Below are 16,383 nucleotides of genomic sequence, written 5' to 3' on the forward strand. Positions count from 1 at the left end.
ATGCGAAGCAGTGATACGCCAGTATGGAGATGACGAATACACGCTTCCAACGTGCGTTCACCGCGATGTCGCCAAACACGGATACGACCATCATGATGCTGTAAACAGAACCTGGATTCATCCGAAAAAATGACGTTTTTCCATTCGTGCACCCAGGTTCGTCGTCGAGTACTCCATCGCAGGCGCTCCTTGTGTGTGATGCAGCGTCAAGGGTAGCCGCAGCCATGGTCTCTGAGCTGATAGTCCATGCTGCTGCAAGCGTCGTCGAACTGTTCGTGCAGATGGTTGTTGTCTTGCAAACGTTCCCATCTGTTGACTCAGGGATCGAGACGTTGCTGCACGATCCGTTACAGCCATGCGGATAAGATTCCTGTCATCTCGACTGCTAGTGATACGAGGCCGTTGGGATCCAGCACGGCGTTCCGTATTACCCTCCTGATCCCACCAATTTCATATTCTGCTAACAGTCACTGGATCTCGACCAACGCGAGCAGCAATGTCGCGATACGATAAACCGCAATCGGGATAAGCATTTCTCCTCCTTACACGAGGCATCACAACAACGTTCACCAGGCAACCCCGGTCACCTGCTGTTTGTGTATGAGAAATCGATTGGAAACTTTCCTCGTGTCAGCACGTTGTAGGTGTCGCCACCGGCGCCAACCTTGTGTGAATGCTCTGAAAAGCTAATCATTTGCATATCACAGCATTTTCTTCCTGTCGGTTAAATTTCGCGTTTGTAGCACGTCTTCTGCGTGGTGTAGCAATTTTTATGGCCAGTAGTGTAGTTAGAAGCATTTCAAAACAATAACACGTTAGCTTGGCACCAGCAAGTGTCAGTACGTGTAGGAAATAAAAAATCTTTGAATCTTGATTTCGTGTGCAGTACTGAAGTTTGATAGTTTGTTATCTTATACGAGAGTTGGAACTTAAATAGTGGCAACTATTTATTCACAACCGATACAAAAGAGTTACATGTTTTCACCTGTTACTGTCCTTCAAAGTAGTCACCAGCGTTGTGCAGAACCCATTGCCAGCGATGTGGAAGGCGTAGTATACCGTTAGCAGAGTCTGTTCTGTTGATGGTGAGAATGGAGCGGCCTACTGCCTGTCGAATCTCTGGAACAGTTCTGAAGCGAATGCCACGAAGTGGTTCCTTCATCTTCGGAATCAAATCAAAGTCACAAGGACTTAAGTCCGGGGAGTATGGTGGATGGTACAGTACTTCCCAGTCCCATCGACCGAACAGAGAGCCACAGCTTGCGCTGTATGCGCCCGCGCATTGTGGTACAAAATGATGGGTGGGTTGCGCAGAAAGTGTTTCCGCTTCTTTCGCAAAGCTGATGGCACGTGATTCTCCAAAAAGCGAACAGTAATACTGTGCATTGACGGTCTGCCGTGGAGGAACGTAATGCGTTAGGATAACACCATCACAGTCGTACACGAGAATCACCATAGCTTTAGACCGCTCCATTCGCACCATCAACAGAACAGGCTTTGGTAACGGTATACTACGCCTTCCACATCACTGGCAACGGGTTCTACACGACACTGGTGACTTCTTTGAAGGGCAGTAGCAGGTGCTAACATGTAACACTTTCGGATTGGTTGCGAATAAATAGTTGCCGCTATCTAAGTTCCAACCCTCGTAGTATACAGTTTTGTCTTTCAAGTAAAAATGAATAGTAAGAAAGTGTACTCGAAAAGAAAAGGTACGAAAGCATCGTATCCAACGCGGCGTCGAAGCAGTACGTTATCAAAGCGCCCAAAGAATAATATGAGGCTGAGAACAGTTCTGAAGGATCAGTGCCTCTGTTAAGAAACTGAAAGTTAGTGACCACGATTCTGATGTGAGTTATGGATTGAGCTATAGGATTATAAATTTTCTTGCCATGTTCTTTGTTATTTCTCAACACGTGAAATGTAAAACGTGCCATGCGACCTCACGTTGCAAGAACGAAGTCCTCGAGGCTTAGGCTTCACAGTAATTATTGTTTGCGCAAACTACCCAGAAGTTGTTATAACAAGTAGTATGTTTATACCGAATAGATACGAAATCAACCGTCGAATCGCCCTAACACTACGCCTGCTTGAAGTAGGGTAAAACGGAATTGTAAAGATGTGTGCGTTCACGGAATTGCCACGACCAATATTTCAATCGTTCAATGATAAACTAGTGGATATGATTTTGATCGCAACGGCAACAGTACGACAGAACAGTCTTGGGATAGCAGATTAATGGTAAGTATTTTCTAAAATTAGAATTTATTCATTTGTTCATGTCCATAACACATAACAAAACTTGAAACGCGTTTTTCTCGGAATATGACTTTTCTAAACGCCACCCAGCACAACTCCAACAGTTTTCAATCTTTTTATTTGAAAATTTAACCACAACTTTCAAATAACATTTCAAAGTGAACCACGTGGGAGAGTTTCTATTAGTTAATTTCAACAATATTAATTAATAAATGACTGTCCTTTTTTGGTGAAAATTGAACGATTTTATTCAAACACTCGCGAATTAGACAAAAATCAATATATTTAAAATCCGTTATGTGGTTCACTAGCTACACTCACGTACATTACATAGATTTTTTTTTTCTTTTGCAGATTCAAATGGGCACCAGTTACAACGCGTACCACAGATCGCCTCAAATTCATCATGCCTCATGAGAATTGCTACGGTGTCTCATTCTGTAATATTTTCCGGCAAAACATTTTTGTAATATACTTAAATACATGCTCAATAACTACCCCAACTATTATTTCTTTATCACCTTTCCTTCCACCCAAAACAAGTCAAGGCAACGCTTTTTTAGGTGGTTACAGTGGTGTTACCCCTTAACACATTCTCATTTCACAATACCGTTTAGCCAGCGAGATCTCAGCTATTTATTGCCATCGGAGAAGTTCGTTTAGTAAAGCTCTGCAAAATACTCCGGTATGGTGGTTACCATCTTCTTGTATGTTGAATATTTTTTGCCATCAAGCCAAATTAGAGAATACGAATATGTCACTTGAGACTCAATCAGACGAAAATACAGAACTGAAAGCGGAGTTAGACAAGGAGGTTACGTACCAGCACAATTACTCTCAGCGAGTCTATCGGAAGTCCTCAGATCTTCAAATTGGGACGACGAAGAAGGAATAGCACTGAACGGCGTATTGGCCTACACACAGCGACATCTTGTCAACTGATTTTAGGTGGTCCAGCAACCCCATCATACAATCCCAGGTGTAACGCTGGTTAATTACTGTTACATATGTACTGTGTGTTATGCCAGTAACTGTGAGGTCTGGATGTGCGGCGAACCTCCTACGTTTACAACCTTGGGTGATTTAATGAGTTACGGGACTCTTCGCCAAGTGTACCTATTTCGATGGGTTGGCTTCACAGCCAAAACCGCGCTCTGACAGAAACAAAACCAAGGCGTGTGTAAATCCATCCAATGGTAGCCATTGTGGTAACGCGAGGAGGGTAGTCAGTCTGATGAACGCTGATTAGAATATCAGCGAAAACGTCGACAGTTTTACTAAATATGACGTGAGATCACATACTGGATTGTAAGACGTACTGATAGACAAGTATAGACTCTGAGCACAATTTAGTAATGATGAAGAGTAAGCCGAAGTTTAAGAGGGTCGTCAGGAGGAATCAATGTGGAAAGGAGTGGGATACTGAAGTACTAAGGAATGATGATGTGCCTTTGAAATCTCTGAGCCTGCAGATGCTGCGATAAAGAATACCACAATAGACAATTCACTTGAAGAAAACTGGACACTTCTATGAAGGGTAGTCATAAAACTTGGACAGACAAATGTAGGTACAAAGAAGGTAACTGGTAAAGAAAGCTTCAGTATCAGGAGAAATACTTCAATTGATCGACAAAAGATGAGAGTAAAAAGCGCTCAGAAACAATCAAGAATAAGTGACTTAGGAATGACGTAAAAAACTAGTGCAAGAAAGCTAAGGCAAAATGGGTGCAGGAAAAATGGGAAGAATTCAAAAATAAAATGGTCGTCGGAAGGGCACAAAAGTCAAAACAAAATTCGGTGAAATTAAAAGAGAGGGGCATACATTCACAGTGTAGGAGAAATTCCACGGTTAAACATAGATAAGAGAGCAGATAGGTGGAAAAAATAAACTGTTAGTCTCTAACAGGGGGAGGAACTGCCTGCTGATGTGACAGAATAAGAAGTGGAGATTCGGAAGACGGTATTATAGTTAGAGTCTGGCACAGTTTTGGAAGCCTTGCAATCAAATAAAGCGCAAGGCATAGATAACATCAATTCGGAAATTATAAAACCATTGTGGTGAGATGTCAACCAAAATGCGACGCATCTTAATGTGCAGAACCTGAGAGACTGGAGACATACCATCAGGCTTTCGGAAAAATATCATTTACAAAGTTCCGAAGATAGTAAGGGCAGGTTAAAAGCTCATACATCCAAGTCGTTGACATGAATAATATACAGAATAATGGGGAAGAAATAGAGGATGTGTTAGATGACCATCAGTTTCGCTTTAGGAAAGGTAAAGGCACCAGAAATGCAGTTCTACCTGATAAGACTTAAGAAAAATTAAGAAACAGTCAAAAGGTTTGACGATCTAGAAAATGTATTCGAATATTTAAAGTGGTGCAAGATATTCGGAATTCTCTAAAAAATACGTATAAGCCATAGAGAACGATGAGTTATACACAACAGCTCACCCAGTTAGCCGAGCGGTCCAACGTACGTCTTTCCGGAGTGGGAAGCAGCGCCTGGTCCCCGGCACGAATCCACCTAGCGGACTTGTGTCGAGGTCCGGTGAGCCAGCCAGTCTGTGGGTGGGTTTTAGGCGGTTTTCCATCTGCCGTGGCGAATGCGGGCTGGTTCCCCTTATTCCGCCTCAGCTACAATATGTCGGTGATTGCTACGCAAACAAGGTCGCCACGTACGCGCACACCACCATTTCCACGTACGCGCACACCACCATTACTCTACCAAGCAAACATAGGGACTACACTCGTCTGGTGTGAGACGTTCCCTGGGGGGGGGGGGGGGGGGGATGGGGGTGTCCACCTATAGCCGAACCGCACAATAAGCCTGGGTTCGGTGTGGAGGCGGCGGAGGGGTGAAGTGAACTGTGGTAGTCGTCGTGGGGTTGTGGACCACTACGGCTGCGGCGGGGACGGAGCCTCTCCGTCGTATCTAGGTCCCCGGTTAACATACAATACAATACACAATATGTGTAAGAACCAAGAGGGAACCATGAGAATGGAGAACCAGCAACGAAGTGCTCGGTTTACAAAGGTTGTACGACAAGAATGCAGTCTTCCTCCCCTACTGTTCAATCTGTATATCGGAGAAGAAGTGACTCAAATAAAAGAAAAGTTTTAGGAGTTGGATTAAAATTCAAGGTGAAAGGATGTACATGATGAGATTCGATAACGACATTGGTGAAAGTGAGGAATAACTGGAGAACACGCTGAATGGAATGAACAGTCTACTGAATACAGAATACGGACTGAAGTAAACCGAAGAAAGGCGAAAATAAAGAGCAGCACAAATTGGATTAATGAGAAGCTTACTATCGAAATCTGGGAACGTGAACTAGACGATGTGCAGGAATTCTGCTGTATTGGAAGCAAAATAACGTATAATGGACGAAGCAAGGACATAAAAAGCAGACTAGCGCCAGCAAAGAGGGCATTCCTGGCCAAAAGATATCAACTAGCTTCAAACACTGGCCTTAATTTGATGAAAGCATTTCTTAGAATGTACGTCTGGAGCACAGCACTGCATGGTAATAAAACATGGTCTGTGAGGAAACTGGAAAGGAAGAGAATCGAAGCTTTGAAGATATGTTATTATGGAAGGGTATTGGAAATTAAGTAAAAATATAAGAAATGAGGAAGTCCTCCGCTGAATCGGAGAGAAAAGGAGTACATGGTAAACACAGAGTAGAATAAGGGGAAGGGTGATAGGATATGTGTTGAGACATCAAGGAATAATTTCGATAGTACTACTGTACTGAGAGCTTTATAACTAATAAGTAATTGAGGACGCTGGGTGTATGTGCTACGGAAGAGAAAGTTCGGCAGGTCCCATCAAATCAGTCAGGAGACTGAAGACCCAAAGAAAAGCGCGGGCCTGTAGAAGTCGCAGCATTTTGTAGGCATGTCATCTGGCACTGACGCCAATCCTCAGCTACCAACACGACGTTTACAGTAACGACTCGGCTACTCGTGCTGCGCATGCGCTCTGGGCAAAGTGCCCCTTAGGCCCTCGGCTCTCGGGAACGCAGCTGCAGCTGGAGGCGTGTGCGGCACTCACCGGCGTGTTCTTGACGGCGACCAGCTTATCGCCGACGAGCAGCCGTCCGTCGACCTGGGCGGCGCCGCCGTCCATGATCTTGGTGACGTAGATGCCGTTGTCGCCCGGGATGTGCTGGTTGCCGATGCCGCCCGCGATGCTGAAGCCCAGCCCCTTGCTGCCCTTCACCAGCTCGATTTCCAGCAGGCGCACGTTGCCCGCCGTCCGTCGCCGCCGCACGTACTGCAACCGCGCGTCACACACAAATGTTTTATAACATATTTTTACAATACACTTTGCTAGCTAACTGATCTTACATTGAAGTAACGTAAAATAAGGTTACTTGAGCCCTGGGGGTTATTTTGTGTCAGCCCCCCCCCCCCCAAAAAAAAAAAAAAAAAAAAAAAAAAAAAAAAAAAAAAAAAAAAACGTTTCGATCTGCTGTCAGAGGCAACACAGTTACTCATGTGAGTGCTAGTACTATGATTTTCCGCTAGGTGACAGCAGTGTCTTTAGTCCGGACCAACGAGTTAAAGTTTCAAAGTGGCTAACACACTTGTTCAAATGGCTCTGAGCACTATGGGACTTAACATCTATGGTCATCAGTCTCCTAGAACTTAGAACTACTTAAACCTAACTAACCTAAGGACATCACACAACAAACACAATTGTGGTAGCAACCAAAGCTAACTTGGCTGCCATGTTTTTAGAGTTCTGTGCCTCAATCGGTAAAAACGGAACACCCTTTTAGGATCTCTTTTTTGTCCATCAATCTGTCTGACTGTTAAGAACGCCTTTTCTCGTGAACGGGTTGACGCATCAAGTTGAAATACACTACTGGCCATTAAAATTGCTACACCAAGAAGAAATGCATATGATAAACGGGTATTCAATGGACAAATATATTATATAGAACTGACATGTGATTACATTTTCACGCAATTTGGGTGCATAGATCCTGAGAAATCAGTACCCAGAACAACCACCTCTGGCCGTAATAAGGGTCTTGATACGCCTGGGCATTGAGTCAAACACACCTTGGATGGCGTGTACAGGTACAGCTGCCCATGCAGCTTTAACATGATACCGCAGTTCATCAAGAGTAGTAACTGGCGTATTGTGACGAGCCAGTTGCTCGGCCACCATTGACCAGACGTTTTTAAATGGTGAGAGATCTCGAGAATTTGCTGGCCAGGGCAGCAGTCGAACATTTTCTGTATCCAGAAAGGCCCGTAAAGGACCTGCAACATGCGGTCGTGCATTATCCTGCTGAAATGTAGGGTTTCGCAGTGATCGAATGAAGGGTAGAGCCACGGGTCGTAACACATCTGAAATGTAACGCCCACTGTTCAAAGTGCCGTCAATGCGAACAAGAGGTGCAACCAATGGCACCCCGTACCATCACGCCGGGTGATACGCCAGTATGGCGATCACGAATACACGCTTCCAATGTGCGTTCACCGCGATGTCGCCAAACACGGATGCGACCATCATGATGCTGTAAACAGAACCTGGATTCACCCGAATAAATGACGTTTTGCCATTCGTGCATCCAGGTTCATCGTTGAGTACACCATCGCAGGCGCTCCTGTCTGTGATGCAGCGTCAAGGGTAACTGCAGCCATCAAGGCCGTTATTACGGCCAGAGGTGGTTGTTCTGGGTACTGATTTCTCAGGATCTATGCACGCAAATTGCGTGAAAATGTAATCACATGTCAGTTCTAGTATAATATGTTTGTCCAATGAATATCCGTTTATCATCTGCATTTCCTCTTGGTCTAGTAATTTTAATGGCCAGTAGTGTAATTGCTGTGCCATGAAGGATCAGTCGGTCAAGCAGATCAGGGCGTCGACAAATAAACATAACCGCACGTGTTTTGTCAGCGTTAAGAGTAATGTCATCGTTCTTTGCACACTGCTCAATCAACGTAATTTGGCATTGCAGACGCCCGGTGAGGGCGTTCACCCTGTGGCTGCTACTTAAGAGAGCGGTGCCATCCGCGAATTTTGCCTGGAGGACACGTGGCAGGGCCGGAAGATCGTTCACGTATACGATAAACAACGTGGGTGACAATACGGACTCTTAAGGAATGTCGTCATTGAATGGTTTAATGGTGGAGCGTTTTTCTTCTATCTTCACCATTAGTCGTTTGTCCTGCAAGAAGTTGGTGATGATCTTGATGCAATAGTCCGGGAACGTCCTTAAGTGTTGCACTTTAGTTAGGAGCTTGTCCTTCCACACCCGGTCATAGGTTTTCTTAGCATCTAAGGAAACTCCAGTGGTATAGATGGAGAAACATAACTTATATGCTATATACCGGGTGATCAAAAAGTCAGTATAAATTTGAAAACTGAATGAATCACGGAATAATGTAGATAGAGAGGTACAAATTGACACACATGCTTGGAATGACATGGGGTTTTATTAGAACCAAAAAAATACTAAAGTTCAAAAAATGTCCGCCAGATGGCACTTCATCTGATCAGAATAGCAATAATTAGCATAACAAAGTAAGACAAAGCAAGGATGATGTTCTTTACAGGAAATACTCAATATGTCCACCATCATTCCTCAACAATAGCTGTAGTCGAGGAATAATGTTGTGAACAGCACTGTAAAGCATGTCCGGAGTTATGGTGAGGCATTGACGTCGGATGTTGTCTTTCAGCGTCCCTAGATATGTCGGTCGATCACGATACACTTGCGACTTCAGGTAACCCCAAAGCCAATAATCGTATGGACTGAGGTCTGGGGACCTGGGAGGCCAAGCATGGCGAAAGTGGCGGCTAAGCACACGATCAACACCAAACGGCGCGCGCAAGAGATCTTTCACGCGTCTAGCAATACTTTTACTTTGGTTCTAATAAAACCCCATGTCATTCCAAGCATGTGTGTCAATTTTTACCTCTCTATCTACATTATTCCGTGGTTTATTAAGTTTTCAAATTTATACTGACTTTTTGATCACCCTGTATTTTGATAGGCGCAGTAGTTGCAGTTCCTCTGATGACTTGGTTCAGGATTGTTGGTGAATGACGAAGACTCCTCTCCCCTCCCATCCCGCAGTTTATAGGCGCGCTGTTTGTATCTCGCGCAGGCATCAACATCGTGACGACAGAATCACCACACTACCTGGCGGGCAGCGTTGTCGCTGGTGGAAAAGACCCAGCTGTCCTCAGGATTTCCGCCGGCCGCGGCTATCGCCGTACTCTGATGTCTTCGATTACAGATATTCGTGGAAATGCTGGGGTTCCACGGAATATCTAACCGCGATCATGTTTCATTAGAGTTTCCGCCACGCGTATCTCCACGGATTCTTTAGTAATGGCGTCCCAAAACGATGTTGCTGTGGCTAAAATTATTGTTCTTTAGTACGCCACTGAATGTTCGCTGGAGATACAACGTTTGGCAATAGTAGACTCGGTTGGTTGCAAAACGGAAGTGCCGCGTTGGTGTTCAGTGCAGCGTTCTCCCACGGTATGGTTAGTCTGACCTACGAAAGCCGTACCACGCTGGCAAAGTATTTTGTAAATCCGCTCGTGGTGCCTAACCGCCGGAAAAGTTTCTCAGTTTAGCAACATGTCCGTAGAAAGTGGTACAGGTGACGTGCAGAACGACTGGTCATGTCTTTCCACTCGAGACTGCACAAGTTAGCTCTTTCCTGATTATCTTAATGAATCGGCGCATAGGATTTCCTCTTACTTGTTTTCTGTGAATCTCTATTTCATGTTATCCCTCGAAGCAGTTCCTGTAACGCACTGAATTCTTTAGAAGATGCACACAGGCACCCTCTGATTTTAAATGGAGGTGCGATTACCTGTGAAATAAGTCCCGGGAAGTCATTACGGTGCGTTTATTAACGAACTTCGTAGAAAAGTTTACAGTGAAGTAACAAAAATAATTCATCGCAAAAAGTTCCTCAAAGCTGAGAGCATGGTAAAGAGGGCTAGCTAGTACAGAGAACAGATTCGGATTACATCGCATCGGCGACAAAAAAAAAAGAGAGAACAGGTTCTAAGAACGTCCTATCGCCGACTGCCGTTATTTGGCGCGCAGTCGAAATATCTTGCATACTTCATAAAATGTTGTAGCTACTCATACATCGTCAGTAGCTTAACGATGTTTATTTGATTATTGTTTTAATCGTATTAAAGCTCCGAAAACATGTGGGCGCTTTCTAGTGCCCGGAACGCTAAAGTGGGTTTTGGTAACCAATCCATAAACATTATAAAAATATATATGTGTGTGTGTTAATTGTTTTAACTGGTTTACTGCATAGATACACTATCGTATTAAAGCTCTGGAAAAATGTGGGGGATCTTCCTAGTGCTTGGAACGCTAAAGTGGGTTTCGGTAACCACATCATAAACATTATAAAAATATGTATGCGTGTGTGTTTCACATATCCTACTAAACCGTTGGATCGATTTCAACCAAACCTGGTACACATAAACCATACTGTCAGGCAACAATCACTGCGGCTGTAAGAACCACCAACTTGTCAAAGGGACGGGGTTGAAAAAGAAGCGCAGTTCGCCACGCGTGAATTCCCAGGTTTCATTTGCCCAGTTTTTGAGAATGAGAGTACTTAGCGACTTGCAACGAACCTTACACATTATTTTAAATCTTTACGAAATCTTTTCTCGCTGACAACCCCTACAAAATGATGAACGGAAAAATGTTTACCTCTTACTACTTTTCCACTGTTCATGCAGTAAATGTACCGCATGATACATGACGTCATAATTTACTACTTCTTTACAACTACCTTTACACGTAACATGTTTTGCAGAGAGTACGCACTTATAGCACTGAATTTAACTGCAAAATTATATCACTGTATTACACGTAGTTCAGCAGATATGACGTCATAAGCAATGTGCTGCATGAAAAACAGCCGCATCGTGTATGACGTTTGAATTTATTACTTATTTGCTATTACACTCGCAATACATTTCTCAGTCGGTATCCGCATATGTCGTTGAATTTACCTACATTATTACATCATCGTACGACATATAGTTCAGGACATGTAACGCCAAAAACGTTAATCACACGGCCAGATACTGCGTGGTACGGGCGTGGACGAACAGCTATTAACAAATACCTGGGCAACGCCGGTTTTCTCTGCTAGTATTTAATAACCAAGTTCTGAGATACACGCGTGAATGAATGCGGTTCCCCTACGTATCGATCGCCAAGCAAGATTCATTTTAATGGCTTGACTACATATCCTCGCTCCAATGTGTCATTGCTGTGCCATATGGTTCTGCAGTTATCGATGCCTGCATGCGAACTAGCTTCTCATTCGGTGCTTTCGAGTTCTGCAGTGCTGCGTAAGGCAGCGAATTACTTCTACCAGTTGCAGCGTCCCAATAAAATGTAAAATTTGGAAAATAACATCCTGTCCAAAATATGAGAAACCTCACACCTTCTGCAGTACCAAACTGTCCTTCACTGATCCCAGAAAGTCTGCACCCTTAGATGATGATCATAAAACCTATTTCACCTTAAATTTTCGGAAGATTTTGGGTATGTTGAACGAAATATTGCCAATAAAGGCATGCTCTCCCCTTTATCCACTTCCTGGTTTTTTGTTTTAACTAATAGTGCCCTTTTCATCTGCTGGGTAGAATATCTATTTTCCCGGAACACTGTCTTTAGGAGGGACAGCTCTTTAGTCCATGTACCGAACACCTAAATGTTTTACGATAAGTTTGCTATTATCTTTTAAACGAAAATATATTTAAGATTGTTTTTCTTGACCCATATCCATGAGGACCCCTTCACTAGGTGTCTGTGGAAGCTACCTTAGCATATCTGTATTCTCTGTGCAAATATTTTTATGTATTTTTGTTTTGTTTTCTGACATTTTCTGCACCATGGAGAATCTCCCCACTACGAATATATTGGAACGAAAAGTCCATCTACTCAATCTATCTCGTCTGAGACTGTGTGAGCTCAGTGTGAAAGGGCTACGTAAGTTTGCGGCGGCCTATGAAAACTCGATGATTGCACATACACATCGATATGAGTGGGCTTACTATAAATCTGAATGCCCCATAGAACCATCGTTCTTCCGTCTAATCACAACACCCAGGAATGGCAGAGAACCCTCTACATCTACATGATTATTCTGCCATTCACAGTTGCCTGGTCAAAGGTTTCATCGAACCGCCTTCAAGCTTCTTCCCTTTTGTTCCACTCTCGAACAGCGCGTGGGAAAAACGAGTACTTACTTTTCCTGTGCAAGCTCTGATTTCCCTTATTTTATTACGATGGACATTTCTCCCTAATGTAGGTCGGTGCCAAGAGAATACTTTCGCAATGGGAGGAGACAGTTGATGATTGAAATTTCACGAGAAGATCCTGCTGCAACGAAAAATGCCTTTGTTTCAATGATCGCCATGTCAATTCATGTATCATGTCTGTGGCACTCTCTACCCTGTTCCTGGATAAGCTGCCCTTCTTTGAGCTTTTTCGATGTCCTCCGTCACACACCGCACAGCAAAAAAATGTTCAAATGTGTGTGAGATCTTATGGGACTTAACTGCTAAGGTCATCAGTCCCTAAGCTTACACACTACTTAACCTAAATTATCCTAAGCACAAAGACACACACCCATGCCCGAGGGAGGACTCGAACCTCCGCCGGGACAAGCCGCACAGTCCATGACTGCAGCGCCGCAGACCGCTCGGCTAATCCCGCGCGGCGCCGCAAGCAGTACTCCAGTCTATTTCCATAGTGAAATGGATGTTCTTATGAAAGGAGCAGAGATGGGTAAAAACTACGTTACTTTCTTTTCTGCAGTGAGAGCACACTATGAAAAAATTGCCCACATATCTCCAAAATACAATTGGTTTGTGGGCTGTCTGCTCAGAGTTCTTCACAGAAAAGAAGAGAGAGGACTATCGAGGGCGACGGTGAGTATTTCCTGTGCGAGAGCTAGGAAAAGCGCTAATTCCGCAACGTGTCCTGTTCAACAGGGATTCCACCACGATCTGCTGTCTTCTTCACTTTGTGTAGTCTAAACTGTTTTTCAATACCGGGGGCTACTGCTTCAGTATCTGTCATCTGTGAGTTTGTGCGGCGGCCAAGCATCGGTATGATAGTACTCTCATGTGTCAACACATTTTTAAATGTAGTGTTTTATATTTTGGATTTCTGTCTGTAGTCTTCAGTCTCAACACCAGACTGATCAACGAGCTTGGATCCGTCGAGTAAGTTTACACAGGGCCAGAACTTTCTAGGAATTGTAATACATCTTTCGCCAAGATCTGTCTGTGGAAATTACTGTACGCTTACGGATACTGGAATGGCCATTATGTTTTCTGTCTAGGTCCATAAAGTTTGCTTGTTTTATAGCGTGAGTGTAACAATCCCTTTTCGCAACATTCTATGAAGCTAACATTAAACCACGTCGGGTCTATGCTGTCATTATTTCTTTACTTGGTACATATTTAGTAAGACTAAAAGGACCCTGTGACGCTCAATACTTATTGCGACAGTCTGAGAACGGTATTGACGATTTGCATAATACAGGACATTGAAGACGAGTGGAAAGCTTTAAAAATATTAACGCTCGCTCAATATATTGTATATGTATGGGTAGTATTGCTCCTCCCGAGACCTAGAGAAATTCAAATCGTTCCGAACGAATTTCCGCAAAGAACCGAAAAAAGTAAGAGACATAACATCAGAGAGTGTTCTGGAGGATGTGTATCAAACGAACATGTGGTACTTTTACTCTGAGAAATGAAATTCCTAACTGTTAAGAAAACGCCAGATATCTCGTTTTTCACAATAGTAGAGGAAACTGCTGTCACTTCGTGGGCAGCACAAAATATAAGATTTCAATCAGTAATCAGAAAACAATTATTTTATTTGGTTTGAGACAGTTTTATTTGCAACACTTGCTGCACTAGAGGAACACATAGAAAAACAGCATATGTACACGATAAATTATACAGTCACGTGTTATAATTTATAATTATTGTAATGTTGTTGTAGTTTACGAATCTATACTTCACTGAATGAGCCCCTGCCTCACTGAAATGTTCACTGGGAGCTTTTCAGACATATTTCGTGCGTTCTGCATACTTTCTGTATGTGTTCTGACGAGCAAGGAAGTCAGCTGCAATTGATAGCCTACGAGTTCCAAATCGCCGAGCGGCGACAGGTTCACTACGAAGGCAGAGTTTCAACTGACGCATCCCGGGCATAAATAATGCGCAATATTGTTGTGCCATTCTTGGCTTCATACGTTTGTGGAATATATTGATATAATATTACTACGCAGTAAATACTGAGTGTGTGGGGGCTCTTAAGACATTATGTTATGTTAACCGGAGACCTAGAAACGCAGCCGCAGTGGTCCGCAACCCGACGACGACTACCGCAGTCCACTTCACCCCTCCGCCGCCTCACACCGAACCCAGGGTTATTGTGCGGTTCGGCCTCCGGTGGACCCCCAGGGAACGCCTCACACCTGACGAGTCTAGCGGTTCTAGGCGCTCAGTCCGGAACCGCGCGACTGCTACGGTCGCAGGTTCGAATCCTGCCTCGGGCATGGATGTGGGTGATGCTCTTAGGTTAGTTAGGTTTAAGTAGTTCTAAGTTCTAGGGGACTGATGACCACAGATGTTAAGTCCCATAGTGCTCGGAGCCATTTGAACCATTGTGAACACCTGACGAGTGTAACCCCTATGTTTGCGTGGCAGAGTAATGGTGGTGTACGCGTACGTGGAGAACTTGTTTGCGCAGCGGAATAAGGGGAACCAGCCCGCATTTGCCGAGGCAGATGGAAAACTGCCTAAAAACCATCCACAGACTGGCCGGCTCACCGCACCTCGACATAAATCCGCCGGGCGGATTCGTGCCGGGGTCCGGAGCGCCTTCCCGCCCGGAAAGCCGTGCGTTAGACCGCACGGCTAACCGGGCGGGCCCTTAAGACATTACTCAACACTAATATTCGTTTGTCAGAATGCAAGTGAACGGTTTCACGTCGTCATTTGATTGCGATGTTGGTGACCGTTTTCTACGACACAGAACTACTCTCCTAACTTCCTACATCATACTTTCGCCTTCGGTGACCGTAATTCGTGAAATAGTTTAGCAGTGGCTAATCCCTTTTTGGTGCCGTTTTCAAAAAGATCAGATCTGTTTATCTTGAGGAGTGTAAAGCGTGTCTTTCGCATGTCAGCTGCCAAGTTAGTTGGTTGCTGCGTTATTACTTCGCAATAATGTTTGTCCAATCAGCAGGTACCATATGTAGTACTAGAAAACTAAAAACATTGCAAGCGGGGAATTTCGCGAAATGTTACATCCATTCCTACAGCCGCGAGCAATAACATCACGGGAAATGCAGGAACAGCCTTCTGGGAATTTAACGTGCCTCGCAAATCAGCGTATAAGTGCATCAACAGGAAAACGGGGTAAGCTTGCCTGGGGCTGCACTAGCCAGTTCTCGGGAGATGGTGGAATAAAAACATTCCAGGTCATATCCGGAACGACAGGGAAGACACTGGCGCGACTCTGTAATAACTGCAGTCACGGTACGACTTCATGGAAGTCGTTTAAGAAAAATTTAATATCAGAAGAAAAATAAAGAAGCTCCGGAAAAATGTCGACGGAACTGAACTCTGCAGCGACGCTGGCGAACAGATGCTTATCGCGGACGACTGTTTGTCGTTAAGATAAATACACGCACAAACACAAAAAAATTCAGCGTTATTCAAGAGTTCATTAAAAAAAAACCTCACTATTTTTGTTTCCAGGGTTTCGGCGCTTTCTGTCAATCATGTCAGAAACTCACCATTTGCATTTACCAAATACGGCAGAAACAGTCCCTGTCCTGAAGTACTGCAACTCAAAGGAGGACTGCTCTACAAAAAGACCCTTGTCAAAAAGGCTTCTAACAAAAACGGCCTTTGCGAATAGATATGGGTTACTATTGTGTGGAAGTTGGCGACAACCTGAATATTTACTATCCCCTAAATAACTGTTGGGGTCTTCCATTCTAGTCCTTGCCCGTGGTAAGGCTCGGTGCCTGTGATTCTGTTATGGGTACCGAAGACAGTGTC

General features: G+C 44.1%; 1 protein-coding gene across 3 annotated transcripts in view; it reads right to left on the minus strand.

Moving 5' to 3' along the window:
• Positions 1–16,383, minus strand: part of LOC124772611 (disks large 1 tumor suppressor protein) — a 921,529-nt gene that overhangs the window by 547,142 nt on the left and 358,004 nt on the right. For all 3 annotated transcript variants that reach the window (XM_047249337.1, XM_047249335.1, XM_047249336.1), the window contains one exon: positions 6,322–6,543. In XM_047249337.1, the coding sequence (XP_047105293.1) occupies positions 6,322–6,543 (222 nt within the window). The remainder of the gene's footprint in view (positions 1–6,321; positions 6,544–16,383) is intronic.

Source organism: Schistocerca piceifrons, chromosome 2 (genome assembly GCF_021461385.2).
Source record: "Schistocerca piceifrons isolate TAMUIC-IGC-003096 chromosome 2, iqSchPice1.1, whole genome shotgun sequence".
NCBI classification, from domain to species: Eukaryota; Metazoa; Arthropoda; class Insecta; order Orthoptera; family Acrididae; genus Schistocerca; species Schistocerca piceifrons.